Source organism: Suncus etruscus, chromosome 3 (genome assembly GCF_024139225.1).
Source record: "Suncus etruscus isolate mSunEtr1 chromosome 3, mSunEtr1.pri.cur, whole genome shotgun sequence".
NCBI classification, from domain to species: domain Eukaryota; kingdom Metazoa; phylum Chordata; class Mammalia; order Eulipotyphla; family Soricidae; genus Suncus; species Suncus etruscus.
This window is the reverse complement of record NC_064850.1, coordinates 125,102,310-125,128,700: the sequence shown is the minus strand read 5'-3', so window position 1 is coordinate 125,128,700 and position 26,391 is coordinate 125,102,310. Positions and strand designations below refer to the sequence as shown.

General features: G+C 36.4%; 1 protein-coding gene across 2 annotated transcripts in view; it reads left to right on the top strand.

The window, feature by feature from the left end:
* PCDH10 (protocadherin 10) overlaps positions 1-25,835 on the top strand; it is a 62,088-nt gene extending 36,253 nt beyond the window's left edge. The window contains exon 5 of one of the 2 annotated variants that reach the window (XM_049769988.1): positions 25,270-25,835. In XM_049769988.1, coding sequence (XP_049625945.1) covers positions 25,270-25,385 — 116 coding nt within the window. In that variant the 3' untranslated portion in view covers positions 25,386-25,835. Of the gene's footprint in view, positions 1-10,854; positions 11,484-25,269 lie in introns of those variants that run through there. The other variant, XM_049769990.1, reaches the window with a different exon arrangement.
* Positions 25,836-26,391: the final 556 nt, after the last annotated feature.

The window sequence follows — 26,391 nt, the reverse complement described above, 5'->3', positions numbered from 1 at the left end:
CTTTAAAATGCTAAGTATTTCTTTAAAATACACACACATACACATATGAACACACAAATATCGAGAACCATTTTTCCTCAAATCTGAGTTAAAATCAAATTGTAAAACAAAAGACATGCTTTATCAAGCAATCATGCCACCAGCTGTAAGTGATTGTCCGTCTCTTAAATTAAATATAAACTGTGGATAACTGAGTTCTAACTATCACATTCTGAATTCTGGCATCACAGTTTCTACCATATTAGAGAAACACACAGGTAAAATTCATTCCATCAACAGCAATGTTACAAAGTTAGAAAACCTTCAAGCAACATTTTCTCCAGAAAACCCACACAGAGTACTTAGCAGGTTACTTGTCCCACCCTTGAGATCTGGAAGCAAATGCCTTGAGGGGAGGGTTTCTCCTGGTTTAGCAAAAGAAAAGATTTGAGCTCTGGTGCTGCCAAGACTGTTTGTATGATAACAAGGTGTCTGTTGCTTATCTGAAATTCATATGAATCCTCTTAATCCTGGAAGCCCCTACTTCCTTAGGACTATGAAGTCTGAGATGTTGTGGGGTGGTGAATTCTGAACCTCCTTGAGTGTGGTTGTGTTTTGTGGAATTTGAGATTAACTACCACAAGATTTAATTTTCAATGTGTAAGCATTTCAATCTCGCTCTGAATTGGCGATTCCAGTTTTTTAATCTACTATTTGCTTTGACATAAAACTGAATTATGTTAGGAGAAATCAGATAATCAAGCACATTAAATAAATAGCCAGGCTTTCCCAGTGCTTATAAATCATGAGTTTTATGTCTGTTTGAAGAACAAGACAGTTTAAATTGTGTTACAGGTATTTTATTTGCTATCCCTGAGGTTTTTCCCTTATTTTCATGGCATAATTATCTAAGGTTGTAGTTCAATTATTTTGAAATCTTGCCTGTCTAAGTCAACTATTAAGTGGTTAATCAATTTGATGCATGGGTGTATACTTTTTAAATGCAGGCCCACTCTAATTATTTTTAGGTTTCATATTTTGTTGCTGGTTTTGTGCTTGGTTTTCTCAGCATTTGGTCTAATGTGATATAATTTTGCAGTTTTTGTTATATATAGGCTTCCATTTATGGGAATGACCTACACTGTTAGGCATTTTCAGTTATGAAAATTACTGCCAGTTGCAGCTTTACAGAGATATTATTAATTTAATCTTCTTAAAAGATTGTGTCTAAGATTTACTTGACATACAAGTATCCAAATGTCAGTAAATACTAACATGTCCATATAGTTCCAAAAAAAAATCATATATGCTCTAAACAAGTATACATATGTTCTTGAAATGTTAACTATACATAATCACAGTATTCACATAGCATGATGGAAAGTATTATGATTAAATAATATTATAATGGATTTGATTAAAGAAAATAAATTTCAAAAAATGCAAAAGAAGATGCAAAGAGAATTTTAATAATTCTTTATTAAAATGAGGTCATTTTCAAATCATTCAGGGACTAATCACAGTGTCCCTATTCTAGTGGATTTAAAAAAATATTTTAGAAAACCTAATGTTATTGTAAATTTGGAGAAGCAAATGTGTTAACACTCCATTTCTTAGCATACTCTAGAATTACAGGGTCAGAACATTGAAAAGCAAGCCAACATCCAAACTTGATTTTAAGATGACACTGAGGCAGTAGGATCTTGCTTATGAAAGAAACCTAGAAATAGAAGTTAGGTTATCATGAAGGGTTTTGTCAGATGATCATTTTCCTTGGGGGAAATGTTATAAGCTTCCAAGGCTTTGTTTTAGAAATTTTAAGATTAATTTGAGACTGCTCACTTCAATTTGTAAATGTTTATTCATTCTTGCTGACTTAGAATTTTTAATAAATATTTTAATTTAAATGTTTCATTGTTTTCATCTTTAAAATAGGTATGTAGAAAATTAGCAGGTTTTAGATAGAGGAGTAAAAGTTGTACTTCTCTCATAGGTATTGTTATATATCTTGCTCAAATCAATCTAGATAATGCTCATATTCAAAGTGCATTGTCTCATTAGAGACACTGACATACTCGCACTGGTTTTTGTTGTAGATCCAAAGCACTCATAATTAATGTAACTAATTAGAAATGAGATTGTTTTAAATGGAACAAAATTAAGTTGCTATATTTATATCTACTCTATTAAAAATAATAGTGTTGGGGCACAGTGGTAGGGCATTTGCCTTGCATGCAGCTGACCTGGAACTGACCGCAGCTCCACTCAACCCTCCCCGGGGTCCCATATAGTCCCCCAAGCCCGGAGTGATTTCTGAGCTCACAGCCAGGAATAACTCCTGAGCATCACTGGGTGTGACCCAAAACCAAAAAATTATGTTAGTGGCACATGACATGGTTATAGTAACCCTCAGAGTAGATATGGCTAGAGTAGATACAGTAGCATTAAGTTATACATATTCACAAACACCTATATTATAGAAGAACCAGATTTGTTCATTTTATGTTTGTTTGTTTGTTTGTTTGGGGGTGACATTTACCTGGATGAGCTCAGTAATCACTTGACAGTACTGAGAGGGAAATAAAGGTGCTGCTGGCGATTGAATCTGGGATAGAAGAATATGAGGCACATGCCTTACCTGCTTGCTATACTAGCTATCTAGCCCAAATATGGAGATTTCTAAGAGCCCCTGGATTTTCTAACTTAGAAGGAACTGGACTGTTCTAGTAAAATGTGCATCACCTGTGGGCTCCTTTGATGTCGTTAGGTCACAGGTTGTCAAGAGCTGCTCGGGGCTGGGCAGGAGTAGCTGGACAAAGGAACAACAGTGGGGTCCTCTAGGAGAGTTGACACATGAGTGGGCAAACTGTGACTACAGCACACACCAGGAGAGTAGTTTGGATCTAGTCCTTTTATTCACTCAAAGAGCAAAGTTTTGTACATTTACCTTATATACTCGAGTATAAGCAGGAATCCCCCCCACCCAAATTTTACCCTAAAAACTGGAAAACTGGGGAAACTTAGTGACTCGAGTATAAGCTGAGGTGGAAAATGTAGCAGCCACTGGGAAATTTCAAAAATAAAAATATATATATCCATAATAATTACAATAATTGAGGAATCAGTAGGTTAAATGTTTTTCAATATTTGTTGCTTAAAAAAAACTGTAAACGGGCCCGGAGAGATAGCACAGCGGTGTTTGCCTTGCAAGCAGCCGATCCAGGACCAAAGGTGGTTGGTTCGAATCCCGGTGTCCCATATGGTCCCCCGTGCCTGCCAGGAGCTATTTCTGAGCAGACAGCCAGGAGTAACCCCTGAGCACTGCCGGGTGTGGCCCAAAAACCAAAAAAAAAACAAAACAAAACAAAAAAAAACAAAAAAAAACAAAAAAAAACTGTAAACTAGCAACAAAAACCTTTAAACTTTAAATAAAGTACAGAAAACCTTATCTTAACAGGTAATTAAGCTAAATTACAAAGATTAAAATCCTTCAAAACTGGATTCCTCCTCCTCATGATCTGTATATCCAACCAGAGCTTCAGCTGTATCTGATGTGAGGGTATCAGCATAGATATTGTCATCATCACTGAGTTCGCAGATATCATCATCACTGCTGTCTATCTCATACAAAGCGCAGAATATTGTAGGTTAAATAATTCAGTGGCATACAGTTCAGTTCAGCCGCCTGTCTCTTCAGCTCAGCCATGACTCATGGACTGAACTGAAGCACTGCTCCCGCTAGCAGAAGGCAGAAGACTACAGGAAACTATGTGCAGAAGCACCAAATAAAATACCCTGTATGACCTGAGTATAAGCCAAGTTCAGGCTTTTTAGCACAAATTCTAAACCTAAAGAACTCGGCTTATACTCAAGTATATAGGTACTTTAGCAAGTCATTCTGAGTTATTAAGGAAGAAGGGGGTGATCAATAGTTTACATAGCAGGAAACATGTGGCTTCTATAGGGTATAGATAATCATCAAAACATTCTATAGAATTCATTGACATCTTCTTTAATACAATGATTATAATACTTATTGATATTTACCAGAGACATCACTTATTTTTGGCCTAGGATTTAATAATACCCTAATTTCCCAAAGTCTATCCTAAGTCTGTTGAATCAGCTTTGTGGCTTGAATGCCCAGTTCCTCTTTGTTTTGGGGGGTGGGGGGTGGTGTCTTTTGTGTGGCTGTTCACTGCATGCCTAAATTGGGTTTTGTTTTGATTATCTTTAAAAGATTATCTTTAAAACCAAGTGGCCTGATTCTTCAGTAATTTTACATTTTTATTTCCTATGGCATTCCTGTACTGATTAGGAAGGCCTGGAATAACCGGGCCTCAGCACATTTGCTTGGTAACTAGGAAATATTTTTGATTTACAGAAGTCTTGGTGGTCTTTAGAGGGACTCAGAGAGATGTTCTCAGGATGCTAGTATAACTATCTCCCAAATGAGGGGCAATTTTATACCATGACCTCTATCTATATCCCCTTCACCCTAAGCATCTCATGGCAATTGTGGGTACAGGCAACCAAACGCTTTTTGAACCTAGTGCCCTCACGTTGCCATCATCTCTAGACTAGGTTTCCTTATACAGAGGTCACAAAAAGAGGTTACTAAGGGTCCACAGTAGAAGACCAGAGAGCTCAGTGGTAAGAAAAATGAGAAGTGACCCACAGAAAGAAGCAAGGCAATGAGGGGAACATTGTTCGAAAAGTTGGAGAAACACTGTTCTAGAAGATTCTCTTCCTGACTTCTATAATGTTGCACTATTGTAACCTCTTGCCAACTATGGAAATGTAGAAGCCCCGATTTTCAAGATTGTTTGAGGCTTCAGCTAAAATCAAGTGTGGTTTAAAAATTAATATTAAGCAAAACTAAATTCTGCAAATCCCTATAATTGGAAAATATAGGATGCTTTTTTTCTTTTTTTTTATTTCTGGTTTTTGGTTTTGTGGGCTACACCTGGTGGCACACAGGGGTCACTCCTGGTTCTTTGCTCAGAAATCTCTCCTGGCAGGTTCGGTGGACCATATGGTAGACCATATGGGGGTATATAGCACCACTGTGCTATCACTCCGACCCTTAGAATGCTTTTTTGACCATCAACTCTACTTGACCTTGAGGGTACTTTTCAGAATAACAGAATTCCTTCTTTCATCTTAACTGAGAAAAGTTTTATTCTTAAATCTGTATCCTCAAATTGCTTTATTTTCTCCACTGTAACTAATAAAACACAATTCATTAACATTAATTTCTTAAGTATGATATTGACCATGTAAGTGTCCTGTGAAGAAAATATTATACTTAATATGTTTGTTATCTCGCTTAAAAATTTTTTATGTTGCTGTTTAAGTCATATGCATTTTCATTTTAAAGAACTGCACTCATCACATTCATGTTTTTTAAGATACCCATGGATTCATCTTTAATTTAGTAAAAATTTGTTACTTGCAAATAATAATAGTTTATTCACATATAAATGAAACAAAATGCTGCTTACATATTTGTGACATGGATTGGCTGAAGGATTGCTTGAGTCATTATTTCTCAAATGTATAAAAATTAATCAGGTTTATATAAGGATACCACCTCCTCCAAACAGATTTTTGGCTTTTTTTCTTTTAGATTTCTGTCAAACTAAACTAAAAAAATCTAGTTGATGAAGTGGGGGTAAGGGCGATTTAGCATAAAGATAATCTAAGCAATATAAAATGACTGTAATCTACTGTGGTAAATGTTTGAAATAAAATAAGAATCAGCATGTATGATACACTGTTATTACTGGACAGAAAGGCATTATATTTTAGTCTGACAAAAGACTTTCATTTTTAAATTCATAATAAATCATCACATGTCACCAGTTTTCCCTTATATGTATTTTAATTTTTTCAAGGAAAAAATATATGGAAAGACACAAGGCAATGCAAGGAATTATTCGTTGTTAGTACTTAATTTCTGGAGTTTAGGTTTAAAGAGAGAGAAGATGCTTCACTAAAAATTGAAAGAATGTCATTAAAATTGATTTAGGAATAAATAAGACAGAGAAGTTCACAGAAATGATTATCCAACTGAGCATATTTCTAATGGAGGCTTCTTTGCTTTCAAGTGATGCATTTGCTAAGATACACAAGGAGCAGGACCTGAGATCTGGCGCCATTGATTTTCGCGGTGAGGAAGGGTTTGTTCACTGACTCAGGGCTCACGTTTTGTGCGAGTGTGCAAGCCGTGAGCTGCAGAAGTGACTCACTGCAAAACCATCTCCAGGCCTGACCTCAACCTCTTCTTGCTGTTCTGGACAGTCTCCACCATCAGCTTTGTCAGAACCTTGTTGTCTCTTCTCTCTGTCCCAGAAATAGTTGTGTAGGTCTTTTCACAAAAATTGTGAAATTTTATTTTTTCAAAAATACTGCAGTTTATTCAGTCATTATTATTAATAAGGATTTTATATCTTTCTTTACAAAGATAGAAATGTGTGCACTCAAATTCTTATTTTGGGGGGGGGGTCACACCCGGCAGCGCTCAGGGGTTACTCCTGGCTCTATGCTCAGAAATTGCTCCTGCAGGCTCAGGGGACCATATGGGATGCCGGGATTCAAACCATTGACCTTCTGCATGAAAGGCAAACACCTTACCTCCATGCTATTTCTCTGGCCCCTCAAATTCTTATTTTTATATACAAAATTGTTCTTCAGCAGACTACTACTGATCTGTCATATGTGGTCTGAACAGATTAATGATACTGATAATTTCACAATTACTTTTGTAATATACATGTTAACATTTATTCTTCTCCAAGTCATTAGCAGCCTGTTTTAAGGCCCTCAAATTTTACTATTATACTTTTGAAATAATAAAAGTTTAAGGTTTCCACAATCTCAGAAAAATATTCATCAGGGAACTTTGTTAGCATCTACAGAGGACTGGAGAGGTAGTCTAGGATTAGAGTTCTTGCCTTTTTGTGGGCAGCTCTAGTTCAATACCTGGCACTACATGGTTTCCCAGTCATCACCAGGAATAATCCTCTGAGCACAGTGTCAAAGTAAGCCCTAAACTCCGCTGGGTGAACCTCAAAACCCATAATATCCTCCCAAAAGAAAAAAATGTATATACCTATATGCTGAACATCTATAGGTTATATAGAAACATAATATTTGCTAAATTAAAAAGTAAATATTTGAATTTTTTCATTCAAATATTTTCATTTTAACATTATAGTTTAGACATTAATATAAATGTTCTAAATGTAGCATTGCCATAGCTCACTGTAAAGACAAAATGCATTAACTAAATAGAAGTTTTAAAAAAGAATGCATATTGCCTCTTCCTTTTAATTTCTGATTTGTTTTTCTGAGTTTTAGAAGAAAAATTTTCAACCATATTAAATCACAGGTTCCCAAACTGTTTATTTGTGAATGGAGGGGAAAGACAGCAAAACCTTTGTATAAAAGAAAAATGAAACAGCAGATATTGCACAATTGGACTTGGTTAATACATAACATGGATGCCATTCGCAAAGGCAGAGATTGGATGGTGCAGAAGCCTCTGTGGACCTTGAGATGTTCTGGCAAAGTCATGACAGGACTCACGGACACTTTGAAACATGTCTTTAAAATTATTTGTCTGCTCCCTGTACAATGTTAACCAATGCAGCCCACACAGAATCATGACTCAGAACTCAAGCTCACCTTTTCAAAGCCTTGAAATTAAATGCATGTGACTGTGCCTTTAGAAACATTGCATCTTTCATTCTTTATGCTTGGCCAGATTTGAGCTTCTGAAATAGCTGACAGGACCCAGACCAAGCCCATCTGCTAGACCGAACACCTCTGATATGCTGCCTGTTCAGGATTCACATTCCTGCAGAAACAGATGGCAGGAGCTGCATTTAGTGAATCAATCTCTCTCTCCCTCTCTTTCTCTCCCTCTCACTCCCTCTCTCTCCCTCTCTCTCTCCCTCTCTCTCTCCCTCTCTCTCTCCCTCTCTCTATCTTCCTCTCTCTCCACCTCTCTATCTCCTTCTCTCTCTTCCCTCTCTCTCCCTCTCTCTCCTTCTCTCTTCCTCTCTCTACCTGTCTCTCTCCCTCTCTCCTCTCTCTTTTTTCTCTCCTCTCTCTCTACCTCTCTCATCTCCCTCTCTCTCTACCTCTTTCTATTCCTTTTCTCTCTCCCTTTCTCTCCTTCTCTCTTCTCTCTCTCCCTCTCTCTTTCCCCCTCTCTCCCTCTCTCTCCCTCTCTCTCCCTCTCTCTCCCTCTCTTTCCCTCTCTCTACCTGTCTCTCTCCCTCTCCCTTCTCTCTCTTATCTCTCTCCTCTCTTTTCTCTCTTCTCTCTCCTCTCTCTTTTCTCTATCATCTCTCTTTTCTCTCTTCTCTCCTCTCCTCTCTCCCCTCTCTGTCTCTCTCCCTCTCTCTTCTCTCTCTCTCTCTCTCTCTCTCTCTCTCTCTCTCTCTCTCTCTCTCTCTCATTTGTCTTGCACCTGGCTAACCTGAATTTGATTCCTGCCTTCCCTTAAAGTGCCCTGTGAACTGCCAGGAGTGATCCCTGAGCACAAAGTCAAGAGTACCTGGATGTGGCCTAAAAATACTAAGCTATTTAGTATAAAGTGTGCGAGTTTCTGTGCTTGTATAACAGTAATCCATTTTAGAAGTACAATTTCCTTTTATATTGTGGTGAAATTAAATGAACATATAAAATGTATGTTAATTACTTTTTCTTATAAGGTCTATGTAACCTAATTAGAAATATTATACTAATTTAAACGTGTCAAATGAGACTTCCTAGACTATTTTTTTCCACTGAATGAATTTATTGATCACTCTTGAGTTTCTTTTGTCTGATCTAAGTGAACAATGCTTCCTAAGCCTGTGCTTATTCATGTTATTAAAACAAAATGAAAGCATAACATACATATAATTCCCATGGATTTTTTTTTTGGTTTTGTTTTCAAAAAAAATGAATACTATTTGTGCAGTCTTTCCTGGGTTTTTGAAGAAAGGAAGAAAATCCATCGTGGATAATTATTATAGTTACTAAGTAGTAATCATTTTAATGATATAATTATTGATACATTCATATACTTTCACTTATACTTACATTTGATCAGTACAATCATATATTCTCATTCATTTTTATAAACAGATATTTCTGTGGTAGTTAATATTCTGACTGAAGAAGCTTAAATTTGGATTAGTATGGATTAATCACTTTTTAGTCTTCGTACTCTAGTTTGTCATAAAACAGGAAAATTAAATCCAAGAACAGAAAAAGGAAAGAGTTATTTTTTTTTTTTACTAAAAAGCAATCTCTTTATTTGCTTATAAATCCTTACCTGTATCTTTATCCAGGTAAGTAATATTAGCTACTATATAGTCCTGTGTTTTGCTAGCACACTTAAAATTCATGCTGTAATATTTTATCGGGAAACAAAATATGTTTCTATTTTTAATAATGGTTACTGCATAGTATATGCATATACTCTTTTACCTTATTTTCTATTAGTGGAGACATATTCGTAACTGCTATACATTAAAATAGTAAGGAACCATGTGGTGGTCTGGTAAACAGAAACTGAATTTGTGAGGAAAACTAAATAAGAAAATTAGCTGAAAAAAATAGGAAATGTATATAACTAGATTATCTACTTGAAATAAGCAGTGATATCACAGGAAAATAATTTAATTGAGCAAAATAGTCTTATATTTATTTAACTAAAATAAATAAAATCAACCAGTGCCTAGCTTGGAAAATTTCAGTTATGCTCTGTAATGAATATTTTAATTTTAATTTTGTGTCAAATCTCATTTGAGCTTTCTTGATTTCCAGAACATTTTATGATTTTTTATTATGTCCTTATGTGAATCAAAAAATTATAGCTTCTTCTGCTTTCATTGTGCATAGTATATGAATATGATATGGGAAGAACATTGTAACTTAAAGCAATTCAAATTTAATAATAAAATCACAATTATTTAAAATTATGAGAATTATTGAATTTGAACTCCCTACATTTCTGTTTAAAAGATTCAATAAAAAACTAGAATATTTGGGCCCGGAGAGATAGCACAGCGGCGTTTGCCTTGCAAGCAGCCGATCCAGGACCAAAGGTGGTTGGTTCGAATCCCGGTGTCCCATATGGTCCCCCATGCCTGCCAGGAGCTATTTCTGAGCAGACAGCCAGGAGTAACCCCTGAGCACCGCTGGGAGTGGCCCAAAAACAAAAACAAAAAACAAACAAACAAACAAAAACTAGAATATTTAACCTTTTCTCCCCTTCACTTTTACTCATTCATTGCAAAAACACACTACTTTATTTGGGAACAAATTTACCTCAGTGATAAATGATTTGGTAAAATTATTTGGGCTTGATGACATTTAAGCTATCAAATTAAGTAAATATTGAAGAGCTGAATCACCTTTCAAATTTTCAAGACTAATTCTTTACATATTTGTCCAGTTTTCTCTATCCTATATTGATATGGTTGACATCATTTAGTCTATGAAATCAAACATAGGATGACATACAGACTTCCTAAGGACTTGTTCTAGAAAGAACTGGACCTCTTTGCTGACATTTTAAACGTGCATAAATAAAGGAAACAGGGATTGTTCTGTAGGGGACTCTATAAAGTAGATCTTATACCTTGGTCTGTCCATCAGACACATGTTTTCCAGCCCTAACCATTGGTCCCAAATGGCATGAGAGGATGACTGTGATGGATAGAAATCCTAAATATCTGTGCAGGCATTTCTTGGGGCTGGCGTGGGGAACGACTTGTGTCTCCCATTGCATTTGCTTCTTGTACCATATTGTGCAATTCTGAACTCCCAAAGTCAGGCTCTTGTGCTTAGAGTATTTTTCTTTCTTTTTCGCAGCACGGAAAAGGATATGCTAGTCAATTCTACAGGACTTACCTGCAGCAGCATGATTTGCACAAAGTCGACCAACAAAAGCATCAACTTTTCAACTTCATTATCTTGGCCCTCCAGTTAGTTGCGTGTAACTGAGTCTTAGATTTCCGGCGGGATCATCGTGGCCAATGATAGGACCTAATTGCTCTCAGCAGGCCTGAGAAATGAGTTGAAATGTGCAGAACTGTAGACTTGGGAGGCGGCGGATTTTGCCTCTTAGATCAGTGTGTGCCTGTTTACAGCACTCTATTATATCTTTCTCTCTCTCCAAATGTCACTGAGCCCTTTTAGATGTTTATATTCACCACGAGAAGCCAGTCATAAAGATCAAGGAAATTTGTGCATTCTAAATGCAATATCACTGTTTGAAACTTGACTGTTTTCTATTCTTTTTGTGTGATCCAGTGTTCCCCAAACTATTCCGACTTGACAAGAGAGATTGTGATCTGTTCCTTTCACCGGTGGGCTATAAAGTATGTTGTATTCTAAGGACCCACACGATATCAAAGACATTCTGTAGTTTATACACCGTGTTGCAAAGTGTTTACTGTACTATTTCAAAGCTTCTAAATAAATATAAAATATATATCTTATATTATATAATTTTCCTAAAATGTGGTACAACTCAGTCGGTTTTTAAATGGATTCATACAGTCCTCACCATACAATAAAGTAAATGGTAATTCAGGGTCCGAAGATAAACTTACTAAAGAAAAATAAGAAAAAGAAGCATTTATAGTTTCCTCATTCCTATGTCATTCAGCCCTGTTTTTCCTTGTTTAAAAGAAAAGAAGCTCTAAGCTAACCAATTTTGTCAAGAACTCATAGTGAATTTTCAATGCCAAAGATATAGCTGTTGATGTTATCAGAAAAGCACTGAATATATCCTCTCAAAATAGCTAACACTATACATTATTTCAATTCGATTTCTATGGCTTTGAATTTAGAATCATTTAAAGCTTTTTATAAAGAATCTATAAATTCATATGTATTTGTTGCTAGGAAAAAATGCAACAAATTGGGTGTCTGTATAGTCTGTGGTGTAAAACATGTAATTGAAGATGACTATTTTAAGGAGTACTCGATCATAAAATTCAACAGAGAATTTTATTTTACATAGTGCTCATAGTTTTGTGAATCTTATTAATGACATGTGGATATACAATCTTTCAAACTCTGAAATTATAGAGGTATATAAATATTTGTAGTGGTAAAGAATAGTGTTAAGATAGAAATGAACTCAAAATTTAAAAGATGGAACAAATTTGGAAATAGAAACTTGGTAGATTATATTTCCAGTAATATCTTTCAAGTGAAACTTTATAGTTTAAATGAAATGTAGTCAGCTTTCTATTAACAAGAAAATTCTTCATGAGTCAGCCTTCAAAAGTGAAGTCTGAAAATTATTTTAATGTCCACAAGGTTAATTATCAAATACAGCAGGATGCATTTTTCTTTCTTTTACCTTTATTTACTCTTGTTTATTATTTGTTGAAAAACAATGCAGAGAGGAAGCAGTCAGGGAATGTGAAAGCATCTGAACAAAAATATTCCAAGACAGAATTGCTGTGATTTGTCCCTCACAACCATGAACACTGTTATGTAGATGTTGTCCAATCTCAAATATTTTTAATTGTTTTCTTCCTTGGAAACTGATCTCCTTTACATTCATAAGTTTGCAGTGCTAAATTAATAGAGACTAATATGTGATGCAGGAAACATGTTCCACAAATTTTCTCTCATTTAGTGGAAATTTTTCAATTAGTCTTAGCATTCAGATATAGACATATATTTTTACAGTTCCTCAGTGCACATATTGAAGGGATTTTTTTTACACCCCTCATATTAATATACCCTATTCCAAAACATTTTATATAGCAAAATCATGTGCTCAGTACTCCTCTCTTTCTGGACCCTCTGAACATAGCTCAAATCAAGCCATCATCTTTTACACACAAAAGCACATTCATTCAGTGCAGCAGTAACATTTATTTTCAACTTTTGGCATTACTACATTGATATTTTGATGCTAGACAAATTTAGTAAGGAAATGTTTCTATGTAATTAAACGGGGGTGGGGGAATCTGCTATCATTGCTTTTTAAACAAGAAAACAGTTTTCTTGTTGAATCACCCTGATTTAATTAAAACCTTTCATTCATTATTTTTCAGCTAGGAGAAAAAAATCATTCATCCATCTGCTTATCACATGCACTCAAAGTAAAACTAATTTACTTTATATATATATAATATTTGAGATGAGTTATACATTCATTTGGTCTAAAGATATTTTATTGAATTATTTACAGTATCATTGTACATGAAGGATTACATAAAACCTTTGGAAAACTTGTATCATATATTTATGTACTGTTTGTTCATACAGTGAAGTAACCAGTTATAAAAACTTGAGTTTTACTTTTAAATTCTGTCATCAACCTACAGAAAAAGGGAGCAAAACTTAAATTTATTTTGTAAAAAAAAATAGATTTTTTTTTTTAAACATAAAATACTACTGACTAGGTTATTTGTAAAGTAACAATTGCATCCGGAAGAAATCAGAAATCACAACAGAGTAAGAATATGATTTTAATAAGTGTTAAAATTGTTTTCTAAGTGTGAGGAAAACTATAAAATGGAAAATTACAACTGACCAATAATAAAGATCCCAAAATAAATATTTGTTAGGCTATGATGCAAAGACATTTTATAATAGGTTTTCTGTCTTATCTATTTATCTAAGCATCCAACTTTCACGATTTTATATTGAAAGACAAATAATGTCCAAAATATATAATGTCATATTACACCATTTAATTATTTCATAAATTAAAAGTCAGATCATTGGCTCCTAGTGAACATGGTTAGTTTTAGAATAGTAAGAAGTCAAAATATTTTCCTGTGGAAACACTGTGTCTAATGTCTCAAATGTATGTCAAATGACAAATTTTAAAAGCAATTCACCTATCTGGAAAATTCTAATTTTAAATTTCAAACAATTTTATGAAATCATTTAAAATCTAATACCTAAATATCATTTCTAAATTACTTTACAGATATGCTGAATGAATATATTGTGTTTGTTGAGAAATATGAAAGAAATGTGTATCTTTAACTTATGAAGATACTAACTGCAATGCCTTTTTCAAAAACATTGCAAATCAGTAACTGAAAGATTTAATATTTTAATTTCTATTTCACTTATCAGTGTTATAATTTGCTCTCAGATTTTTTATTATATAAAAATAAAAATATATATTTTTGTTCTCCGATATTTTCTTGTTCTTCAACAAGAAAAAAAATCTCACGTTGCTCACATGCACTTCCATAAATATGTATTAACTATACCCTTTGCTTTCCTAAAATGAATGCAGTTAAATTTATCTTTAATAAAAATGACACAATCAGAAAGTGGTAAACAAGCAGGCAAAGGAAAATCATTCATTTTACTGACCGACAATCTCTCCCTTTTTGGCCTCCTGTTTATTTTTTTTTCCCTCTCTCTCCCTCATCTTTCTAGGCATGTTTTTAATACCCGAGGAACTAAAATATAGTTATGACATTAGAATACTTGATAATTTTTTCAGAAAAATCTTATATTTTTCATATTGCAATTTCTTGGGTTATTTATCTTTTTCAACTTCTAATTTTGTAGTGCGACAGTCTTTGCACTTAACATTCTTTTTATGTTCCTTTTTAACAAGGAAAAACAGAAAATAACAAAATTCCATATTTTTTATGTCATGAAGTAGCAAAATTATTTTATATATTGTTATCCCTTCAAGAATAGTCCTTTACTAGTGTCCAACAAAAACTCTCCTCTAGGAACTTGTGAAACTATTATTCCCTAGAGTATTTTTTTCTGGGAAGCCTGGACATAGATTTAGCATATAGCATTCCCAAGAATACAGATGGGTAGGTTCTACCAGAGTATTGCAGGCAATAATTTGACTAGATTCTAATACTTTTAGTGTGAATGCATGTATTTCTAACCACTGTTATTTTTTAAGTATTTGTAAAAATCAGGAAAAAAAAAGCTTTTATTTCTTAAAAAAAAAGTGTCACATGCTTAATTTGAAACACTGCAGATGTTTTTGGGTTCTGTGACAATGCAACACAAATAATTCAGAGAATCAAGCATGTTCACATGAGACTCAAAAATATCTGACTGTAGGACTCCTCAGACAGAACCTCTGTCTATCCGTCGCTGAGTTGAAAACAAAGCAGGGCATTTGGCTCTCAGTATTTTCAAGACAGTTATCTGTGAGTGAAAACAGGGTATTATAATAAAAGATGAGTTTTAATCTTAACTATAGTGTTGTTACTGTGAATGCTATAATCCTCCATAAGTAAAATGAGTGTAAATGTAATATATTCTTTTCTACTGCTGTATACATATGAAATCAATAAATCTAGGATACATATCATGCCCTCTTTCCATACATAATCTTCCACTAACGGGTGTGGGAGCTTTTAATAAAAATCTGTGGTAAAATAGGGCCCTAAGTTTTAAAAGAACTAATGCTGATTTAGTAATTTTACTCTTAATATAACAGATCTAAAAGAATATCTGTTCAAAACTGAGTCTCATTGGAAGCAACATATGTTAGGTGTAAAGGATTTCACTATATTTTTAGTTTTTAAAGTAGGATTTTGTTTTCTATAGTTCTCATGATACCCGCAATGAACATTTTAAATATATTTTTCTTTTCACCTGATAATATATTTTAATTTTAATGTTGCTCCTTTGTAAGTATTACATAGGATCTGTAAGGATTGATTTTGAGGTTGTACATAGGACCTGAGTGCCTTCAAGCAATAAAAGAAAAACATTTTATTTAAAAGAATCAAAACAATTTTTTTTCTACCAAAATTTGATGGAAACCCAAGAAAAGATAAAAATCATATGGTATTATTTTTAAGAAAAATATTATTCCAGATAAAGATTTTTTTATAATTTAAAACTAATATGAATGAGGCTGACAGAAATTTACATTTCCAGATATCTAAGAAGTAATAGAAAAAATATGATTCTTAATCCATGTGGCTATGTAACTAATTTTATTGTGTTCAAACTACACATTTCTAATCATTGGATCCATTTATGATGCAACAATAGAGAGAAATATTATTTCTCTATCTCTAAACATCTAATAAATCCAATCCATGTCTGGGAAAGTATGAATAAAATGTACAGAAAGGATAGTTCACAATGAAATGTTAAGAACAATGATTATGTTGTTTTGGTTCTCTGCAGAACTATCCTCTATCACTTTTAGCTTTCCTGGGAGTCATATCACAGATTCTTCTAGTTAACCAAGGTCACTGATTTTAGAGATAAAATCACAACTGATACACTCCAAACTTAGATTTAGCTCTGACAAGAAGGGGGTTTAGAATATCTGCCTTCAACAAAATTCTAGGGTGCTTTAGGTACCAAAGAAATAATAGGATGATGCTGATGGCATAATCAAAATATGAAATAATAAAAATTATTTATCAAAAACTCAACAAGAGTCACGTTGGAAAACAATTCATTGTGTTATGATGATTATACAATAAATATAAGTAAATGTCATAGGAAACGGTAGAGTAGAAATGTATTGAGATACTTCATCCATGGTAACAGCAAATTGCTCCTTGTGAAACATTTTCTCAGACACGTGTGTGAACTAGGTCAGGATGTGAACTATATTTCTCATTGTGAATCATTGCTCCCAATATTTGAAAAGCACTGCACCATATGTTTTCTATTTCAGAATTCAATGTATCTTGTGCTGTGAAAAGTCAGGGAAGTTCTTTTCTAAAACCTCGTTTGCGTCTACATTTTAGCTGTCAACTTTGTAAACTCTAGAGAACATCTTAGGGATAGAATTATGAGATGTAGGTGAGATCATGTGTGAGGTGTGGAGATGAGGTTAGAACATTGTGGCATGTTTTCTGATTATGTTCTTTTCCAAATCTTCATCAATCTTACTGTTTATCAAAAAAAAGGATGGGGTAGGGTTTACATTTGGAAAAACTTCCTTGCTCAATATTCTCGAGTGCTTTTAATTTCTCTTTCCACAGTGCTAATGTCAAAACCTCAAAAGAAAACACCCAACCTGCCTTTGATAACCCCTGCCAGTGTGATTTACTTAGCACCTCCATTGATTAGTGAAATGGAGTCCAGGGAGTTCAGCTCAAGGTCATGGTTCCCCAATATTTGGCAGCTCTCTGACAGTTTCTCTCCTACCACTGAAAACCTAGGACCTGTACCAGTCCTGCTCTAAGATTTACTTGCCCCTCTTATCATCTGACCCCCCCTCCAGATTCTACTGTGCTTTTTGAATATCTTTCTATTTCCATGAAAATAAACATTTATTGAAACTAATGCATAGTTGAAAGAATCATAATTTTTTGCACATGATTTATATCGTAGAAATGAATGGGGATCCGGAGAGATAGCACAGCGGTATTAGCCTTGCAAGCAGGACCTAAGGTGGTTGGTTCGAATCCCGGTGTCCCATATGGTTCCCCATGCCTGCCAGGAGCTATTTCTGAGCAGACAGCCAGGAGTAACCCCTGAGCACTGCTGGGTGTGGCCTAAAAACAAAAAAAAATAAAAGAAAAAAAAAAGAAATGAATGGGGAATGGTTACTGCTCGATATCTGCTGGAGAAAATTGAAATTTTTTTATGGCTCTAATTGCAAATGTCTTGAAACTGTCATTGCTTTGCTTGGCAGCTTGTTCTCTCAAGAGCTGTCCTCTAGCTGTTCAAACAAGAGATTTTTCATGTACTGCTTTCTCTTTTCGAAGTAAAAAGTTATGTTTCTTTACATTGAAAGTTAGAATTTGAATTTACCAGGTATCATTGACAGTGTACACTGATCTGTGACTAGGGTCGTGCTTCTCAGAGGTTTTTCTCTTGTCAAGGAAATTAATCCATGTGAAAAGTTCTGTTGATAGGAATGTAGGAATGAAATTGTCTTGTCTTCCTTGAACTCATATGCACTGTTCTTGGAGGACATTTGGTAATCATTGGGAAATGCCTCAACAAGGTGCCTGAGAATAAAGGACTTTTCGTTCCTATTTTAATCACCTCATCTAGAAGACAGTCTTTATCCCCTTCTCTTTAACATAATAAGGACATTGATCTGTGATATGAAAAGGGGAAAGAAAATATATTGGGACAATGACTTAGAGAAGCCAGAATCTTTATTTTAGTATGTGTGAGCACTTCCTTATTCTCAGGTATGTTTCCTTATTAATTGTGAATGACTGATTTAAAAAATCTTATGCCAATACATTGCTCTCCAAATTCATATTTGTGGTGTGGATGGTAGTTGCAGGCATTTGTGGACAGGTGTATGTATGTATGTATGTGTAAGTACTTCTGTGCTTGTATATGTGTGGGGGTTCAAGAGAGATTTTTTCCTATACAAGAGAGACTCATGGCAGGTGACTTCAAAGAATATACTAATTTTATAAGTAACTCTTGATGGTCTGTGTGTTCTTCCATTCATATTTAGCATGTGAGACCCCCTCATGCAAATGCCATCTAACTCAATCATCAAAAAGTAGCTTGGCTATTTCCATACCCTCACAATGAATGACTCATTTCTTTCTGACAATGTGTGAAAACCACCCTCATTTATGAGCGGGTTCCACAGACTTAGAAGAAACAAAGCAACAGTTATCTACTAATAGACACTGATAAGGCTGAACTCAGGTGAATGTACAGAAGGAGAGAAAATTGTCCTCTAATTTTTTTTGGGGGGGCCACACCCATTTGACGCTCAGAGGTTACTTCTGGCTGTGATGAGCTCAGAAATCTCCCCTGGCTTATGGGGAACATATGGGACCCCGGGGGATCGAACCACGGTCTGACGCTAGCGCTTGCAAGGCAGACCCTTACCTCTAGCACCACCTTCCCGGTCCCAAATTATTAATACCTTCTTCATTCATCCATTTTTTTTCGGGCCACACCCATTTGATGCTCAGGGGTTATTACTGTCTAAGTGCTCAGAAATTGTCCCTGGCTTGGGGGGTCCATCTGGGACGCTGGGGGATTGAACCTCGGTCTTTCCTTGGCTAGCACTTGCAAGGCAGACACCTTACCTCTGGCGCCACCTCGCATGGAGAAGCAGTGCTGATTCGTGAAGGCCATGTACTTACACATTAAAATTAGGTGAAACAAATAAAAGAAAGTGATTGTTGGGTAATTTGAGGTGGAATGTGTCAAAGAATGAAGTGAAATAATATACCACAGAAATGAGGAAAACATAAGAACTGTGGTCCTATTTTTATAGATCTATAATATTCTCCATTTTCAGAGGATATAGTAACAGCCAACTACCCACTGGGCTCCTCACAAAGGCAAATACCATTATTGTTGCTTCTTTTACAAAATTGTCTGGACCCGCCTGCAATAATTCCCTCAGTTCCTGATAGCATCAGTGACCTAAGGCACTGTCCTCACATGAGAAAGAACAGGAACATCTTGACAGGCAATGCTATTCACAGGATCAGGAATTGTTACTGAAGGAGGAAGCCAGTTTCTGATTGAGTCAGTTGGATGGCAGGGGCAGGGAGTAGCTGATAATTTTAGGTTATATAATAGTGCTGCATTTTCTCACAGATCCCTATTGACATTTCCTTTTGCAGTCTGCTACCATATTAGGCATAAGAATAATTAGAAGATAAAAATAAATGTTGCAAATAACCCACCACTAATTCAATTAGATTTAGTAAACTGATACCATTAGCAACAGCAACAACAAAAAAGAACAAAGACCTTGGTGGGAAGAAGAGCCCAATGCTCTGTAAATTGGTCTCTAGGCAATGAATGAGCCCCTGGAGCTTATAGAGAAAACCAGTGAAAATAGAAAAAGGGGGGGGGACTAAATTTTGAGACTTTCTGGAAGATACCTCTGTTGGTGTTGAGGCAGAAATGTTGATAACTGAGAGCTTTCCTTCACCTGAGTGGACTGTGCTAAATCTATTCAAAACAAAAAATGAAAGAAAGGGCAGGAGATCATGGCACAAAGGTCTTGCCAACATTCTCTTCCCCTTTCAGGGTAGGTATTACCTGCTGTCTTCAGTGAGCTCTGAATTGCATTAGGGTTTAACTATTGCTAGAAAATTGTCAATTTGCCTCTTTCTATCAGGTGCTGGGCTCTATTGTATTCTGCTTTGTTCTCTGTATAATAGTTGCTTACAATGATTAATATTAAACCATATCTCTTAAATTAATTCTTATTATGTTTATTTTGAATAATTATATATGTAATGTGTAATCAATATAGTCATACATATATATCATAAGTGTTCTTTTTTTGACTTTTTTGCAGAGGCCATATGTCAATACTGGGCATGGCTAGTTTTAGAGTCAAACATTCATGCTTTTTGTGACAGCTACAAGGCATTATGTAAGGATGAGGAAAATAGATCAATAAAAATAAAGACATAACCATTGAAATATATACCTCTTCATCTCTCCTTTCCACCTAAATTCAATTTAAGTTTCCATCATTTTCTCCCTATGGTCCTAGTACATTTGTGGGTTTTTTTTTGTGTTTTTTTTTTTTTGCCAGGTCTTGGCCTCTACTACCATACATGTTTTCTTAAACCTTGAATTTGCTTTTGACTTTTTGAAATGGACACCACTGATGAAGTATAGTCCAGGCTCTTGACAATGTTTTGGTCCTGGTGATTCCTGAAAATTTAAGATAAACTGGACCAACAGATGCCTGAAAATGGCCCTACACAGACAATCTACCAAACCAACAGATACCAGAACATGACCCTAAGTAGACAGCATACTAAATGCATACTTGCCAGAACATGGCCCTAAGTAGACAACACACCAGCCCTTGGGAATATGTTTTACCACCTAGGCAGAGTCAGGGCTCCCACTTCCCTGCCTCATTTTAACTTGAAACCTTGGGAGTTTCTCTTTTTAAAAACCTTACCAATATATTTTTAAATCTCAGTGCTCTCCCTCCCAGCCACATGTTCTTGTGTAAGGATGATTCTCACGTAGAAGGCAACGTGTGATTTGGCCTCAGAAGCTAAAGATTGTTCAGACTGTCCTTTTATGATTTATATTAGGAAGGAAAATCTATTTTAATATATGCAATTTTACTCTTTGAACAACATGTTATATTGACAGTAGATATGCAAAAACGAGTAGAAGCTTTCTCCCCAGGAGATCTAGGATAGCACATAGTTGCTTCAAGGAATGGGGCAGAAGGATCTCCTCTTTCACAACCATAGCCTCACATCAACACATTCACTCAATATAGTTTCACTTCCTTTAGTGAGTTGAAAGAAAAAGAAAAGGGGCGAATGGAAACAAAGGATTGTTTCAATGACTAACTCTTCTTCCATCCTAAGGGTGTTGGGAATGAGGACCCCCATATCTGACTCTGTTCAGATAGGCTAACAACATTTAATGAGTCACATATGCTTCAAGTCTGTTTGAGGCCTCTACTGGGTTCACACTTGGGGAGGAGACAGTGACAACCAGGAACAATGAGACTCCTGATTTTCTTATACTAAGATGAAGGGTTTCCCTGGAGGTTGGGGATTGACTAGTCAAAAATCAATGGCACTGTTGGGGTTTGCACACATAGAAAACATATCACTGGCCTCCGGGAGCTTCTAGGCTAGCAAGTAATCAAATCAGCATCAGACAGATTGAAGAGGGAAAAGGCCAAGAGAGAAGTTAAATAATCATGTGGATCATTCCTGAATATGTGGGGGAGGCCACATAAAACTTAGTAACTCACTAACTTGATTAGGCTTGAGATGCATTTTATATAATCCCAGTTATGAAGGAGGCTATGGGAAGGATCAAGGGAAGGAACAGGATGGCAGAAGTAAACAGGGAATGACTGGGCAGCTGCAGCCAGAGGGGAGAGATCAAGAGTTTAGTGTGGGATCAGTGTAGGACTCACCTTTAAATGTCTTTTCCATGAAAATATCTCATATGGCATCCTCTAGTCTTCATGGTCCTCCAGTGAAATGCAATCTCTGACAAACAAAGGAAAAACAGGCTTCTAAGTGGGGATCTTGCAGTGGGTTTAGGAAGTAAAATTTGGTACTTCTGGGGCTGGTGAGGTGGTGCTAGAGGTAAGGCGTCTGCCTTGCAAGCACTAGCCAAGGAAGGACCGGGGTTCGATCCCCCCTCGTCCCATATGGTCCCGCCAAGCCAGGGGCAATATCTGAGCGATTAGCCAGGTGTAACCCCTGAGCATCAAACAGGTGTGGCCGAAAACAAACAAACAAATAAAAAATTTGATACTTCTTAGGAAGAAAATGTGGCCAGTGGCCAGGGCAGGAGAACTGGTCCCAAGGAACCTTATTTTTAAGAATAGAGGGCTGAGGCTGGGCCTTTTGTGACCATCCTGGACTAAAGGTCTGTAAAATGGTTTCAATGCTTTAGCATTGGGATTTCTTGGCTAGAAAGCAAAAAGAGGGAAGGGGTTGTCTATTTGCTCATAATCAAAATGGATACACTAAAATTATGTTAAACTGTATGGGGAGTGGGGTAATTAAGTACATTCACCTTGAGGATAATCGTGGCTGGATCATGAAAATAGGGAACCCTAAATGTCAACATATTAAGCATAATTGGGGGAGTCATTATTTATTCAAGGAACTTTTCCAATATATTCTGAAGATACAATACTGGCTATATTTATCTATAAGATAATTTGGTAAATATTATTTAGGAGACAATATCCAAAATTTTCCTGGTATATTAGCTATACATTACACTATCTTCAATGGAACAATCTAAAGGTCCCTGCTTCAGTCTCCTTAGAGAATAAATAAACTGTCTTCTCTGCAGTAGGACCAACTGAGTAGATCTAGGCAGCTCCCAGTCTATTTGAGTCTTAATGGCACTTCTGATTCTCTTTTATTCTATTACACTATTATACTTTACCCCAGAACTAATCTGTCTTATTGTTTCTGCAATTTGTGTGTGTATGATGAGAGTGATCATGTCTTTTTCTTTATGCTCTTAATTTACAAATAAGGATTACACATTTCTAAACTACTGGATCTTTACAGTTCTTAACAGATTTGTTGTTGTTGCTGCTGCTGTTGTTATTTGTTTGGGGGCTACACCCTGCAGTGCTCAGATCAGATCTGCTCTCAGGAGTCACTCCTGGCAGGACTTAGAGTCCTTATAGGACTTTATAAGGAATTATACCCCTAGTCAGCAGATGTCAATGCAGGTACTCTTCCTGCTAGACTATCTCTCCAGCTTCTACGCTTTGTTGATTTACTTTCAAACTTTGGAAATGCTGTCACAATTGTTTCCTTGTTTATTTGTCTAATTGGTTCTTATAGGATTTTCCTTTGAACTTTTTTTAGTGAACATTGCAGAAAAACTCATTAATTGACCTTCTCTCTCTTCAACGGGAAAGTCAAAAAGGAGTTTTGATAGAAAGAACCAATCCTTGAGTATCACAAGAAGAATGTGCCCTGTTGTGGTTGAAAGCTTGGATATGATAGTCTCCCAAAGGGCTGTACAGAAAGCATTATTACATGGGATATGCTATTGAGCCACATTCCTCTCATTAAATTCATTCCTCTTATTAAATATGAATAAATAGCTTCACACATGTGGAATGTATAAACATAAATCTCCATTTTCCCTAAATGTGACTATTACCGTCTAACTTTTCACTTTGTAAAAATAGCAATTTTATCATGAGCTCTAACTATTCTGGGTCAGTCGTTTTAGAGTAAAAAGGTGACGTGTATTGTTATAGGCAATATATATTAGAAGAAGCATTTTTTAACTAACTGCCTTATAAAGTTATAATTACATATGGCAACATGAGTTCAAACTCAATAGACCATTTCAAGCACTGTATTTGGTCTAGTCACCATATCACTCCCCTTTGCACAGTGTCTGAAATTAGTGTCCAAATACTATCAGGCAACTTGCAAGCTTCAGTTCCTGGGGTCAAGTTAATTACACAGTGCATGACAGAAAGTGTGCCATTTGGGTATTGCCTCTACCACCAGAACTGACACCTGAGTCTTAATGAGCTGGTAATTAAGAGCTGGCACATACACACACGTGTTACTGTTTGGGACTAGGATAAACATATGCTGCATCACTTTAGTGATAAGTATTTTGTTAGCTCCAGGATTCACACAATCATTTTTGTAAAAAAAATTTTTTTAATCTTGATTTTTCCCTGGGTTAAAAATTGTTGATTTGAATATTTAAAATACTTAATTTATTCAACCTAGGACACCATTCTAAATCTAGCAAGATTATATTTGGAGAGTAATATATTCGGGAGAAAGAAGGCAAAATCCGTGCGGTAGCAGATTCTTTTTGCTTAAAAGTACATGTATAGGACTTATATTTTGAAAAGCCTTTTGTCATATGTAAAATTAAAAAAGTGTCCAAGGAGCAGAAAATTAGTCCAGCAGTAGGGAGTTTGTATTGCAGACAACTGACCCAAATTCAATCTACGGCATTCCATATGATCCACTGAATTATCAGGAGTGATTCTGGAACCCAGAGCCTGGAGTCAGCTCTGAATATCACTAGGCATGGCTCCAAACAAAACCCAAGCAAACAAAAACCAAACAAGGAGCTGTTGGTAGAGGCCTTTGGATTGGTCCTCATACTGCCTTCTAATTAGATGTCTCTCAATTTGGTTTTTCTGTTAAAAGATGCTTCCTCAGGGGCCGAAGAGATAGCATGGAGGTAAGGCGTTTGCCTTTCATACAGAAGGTTATTGGTTCAAATCCCGGCATCCCACATGGTCCCCTGCCCTGTCCCTGCCAGGAGCAATTTCTGAAAATGGAGCCAGGAGTAACCCCTGAGCACTGCCGGGTGTGACCAAAAAACAAACAAAAAAGATGCATCCTCATTGCCTCCTCATCTGGCTTTTTCCCCTCCCCTTGGGCTATGTTTTTCCCAAATAAAGGCTACTCAGGCGCTCTGGAGGAACTGCTGACATCTTGGCTAGTGGTTCTACCTAGCGGAGCGAGTTGCTTGTGGGTGAACAGCTTGCAGTTAGTTTTCTGGCCTGCTATATATTCCCAATTCTGTGTGGATTATTTCTCGTGTCGGAGTTGTTTCCAGACCTGTGTCTCTTGTCCAATCAGGACAGGGGGCATGGGAACCCCCTCCCTCTCCGGGGATTGTGAATGCACAACCCCACCATTCAACACTCCACCCCAAAACATGCTCAACGCAACTTGGCATGTGTCCAAGATGCTTTCCCAGATGCATTTTCTTGAAAGCTGGATTGTTGTAGAGGAAGGAGGTTACCAACCCCTGTGCCTTCGAGGTCCACAAAAGTGACAGCAGTGAGAGCATCCTTCTCAACTCTCTTATTGCCTTTTGAATCCTTTTCAGAGATGTCCTGGCGACACCTTTGTGGAGACACTGTCGTGGCCAGAGAAGGAAGTGAACCTGCAACCCCTAGGCGTGAGTTGGGCAGCAGACTCCAGCTCAGCTGTGTTTTCAAATGAGAAGACAACTCCTGCCCTTGGCCCCTCAATGACTGCTTCAAGACTAAAGGCACAGAGATGCCTCCAAAAGGCTTCCCAAAGAAGAGCTTGGACTACATGGGTGTCAAGATGGACATCAGAGTGTGTGGATGGATGTTCTTGACCCTTGGGCCTGTGGTCCTGCAGCCATGGAAACAAAGACCATGTGTAAGTGAGGCACCCCGTCCATGGTGGCCATGGGAAATCCTGGTGTCCCCCAGTTAGCTCTGGCCACATCCATGACTCCTCATGACTCATGACTCGTCCGCTGATATCCTTCCTTTGCCTCCCTCTTCAGCCTCCACTTCTGTTTTGCTCCTCATCTCCTCCAAACTTCACAAAAATGCCTTCCCCACTTTTCTGATTTAATCATCTATTGACTTAAAAAAAATTAATAATAATAAAACTCTTCTCATCGGGTGGATAAAAAAATGTATGATCTTTCTTGAATTTCAGTTGTGGGAATTACTTCCAATTTTCTTTTTTGAAAGAGTTTTCATTTGCCCAGAACCCTCTGTAGGACATAGAGGCTTTTATATGCAGATTGCTATAATTATGCTTTGAAATAGCTTTGAAATCCTCATAGCTTCAGCAGAGAACATGAAAGGCCAAATGTGACATGGATTTGAAGGGTATGGAATCTCACACACATCAATCTGAAACAAGATAGAGAAACCAGCAGCTCTTTCCACCACTGATGTCACTTTGTGACTGATTATTGAAGGATCTTTCTAGCTATCCTAGGTAGCAGGAAAACTGCCTGGGGAGAATCTGAGCAGGTTGTATTTTTTCTTCTTTTAATACCAAAAGGTGAGTAGATGTTAAGTGAAACATGAATTCCACTGTGACAGGAGCTTTCACAGCCTTGCTCAATGATGACATATGTCCAATGATGATACCCAGAGTGAGAGAAATGGGAATTTTCTCCCCATGGCAGTCAGGCCAAGATGGGTACCCAGGGCTGAAGTGACCCTCTACATAGGACAGG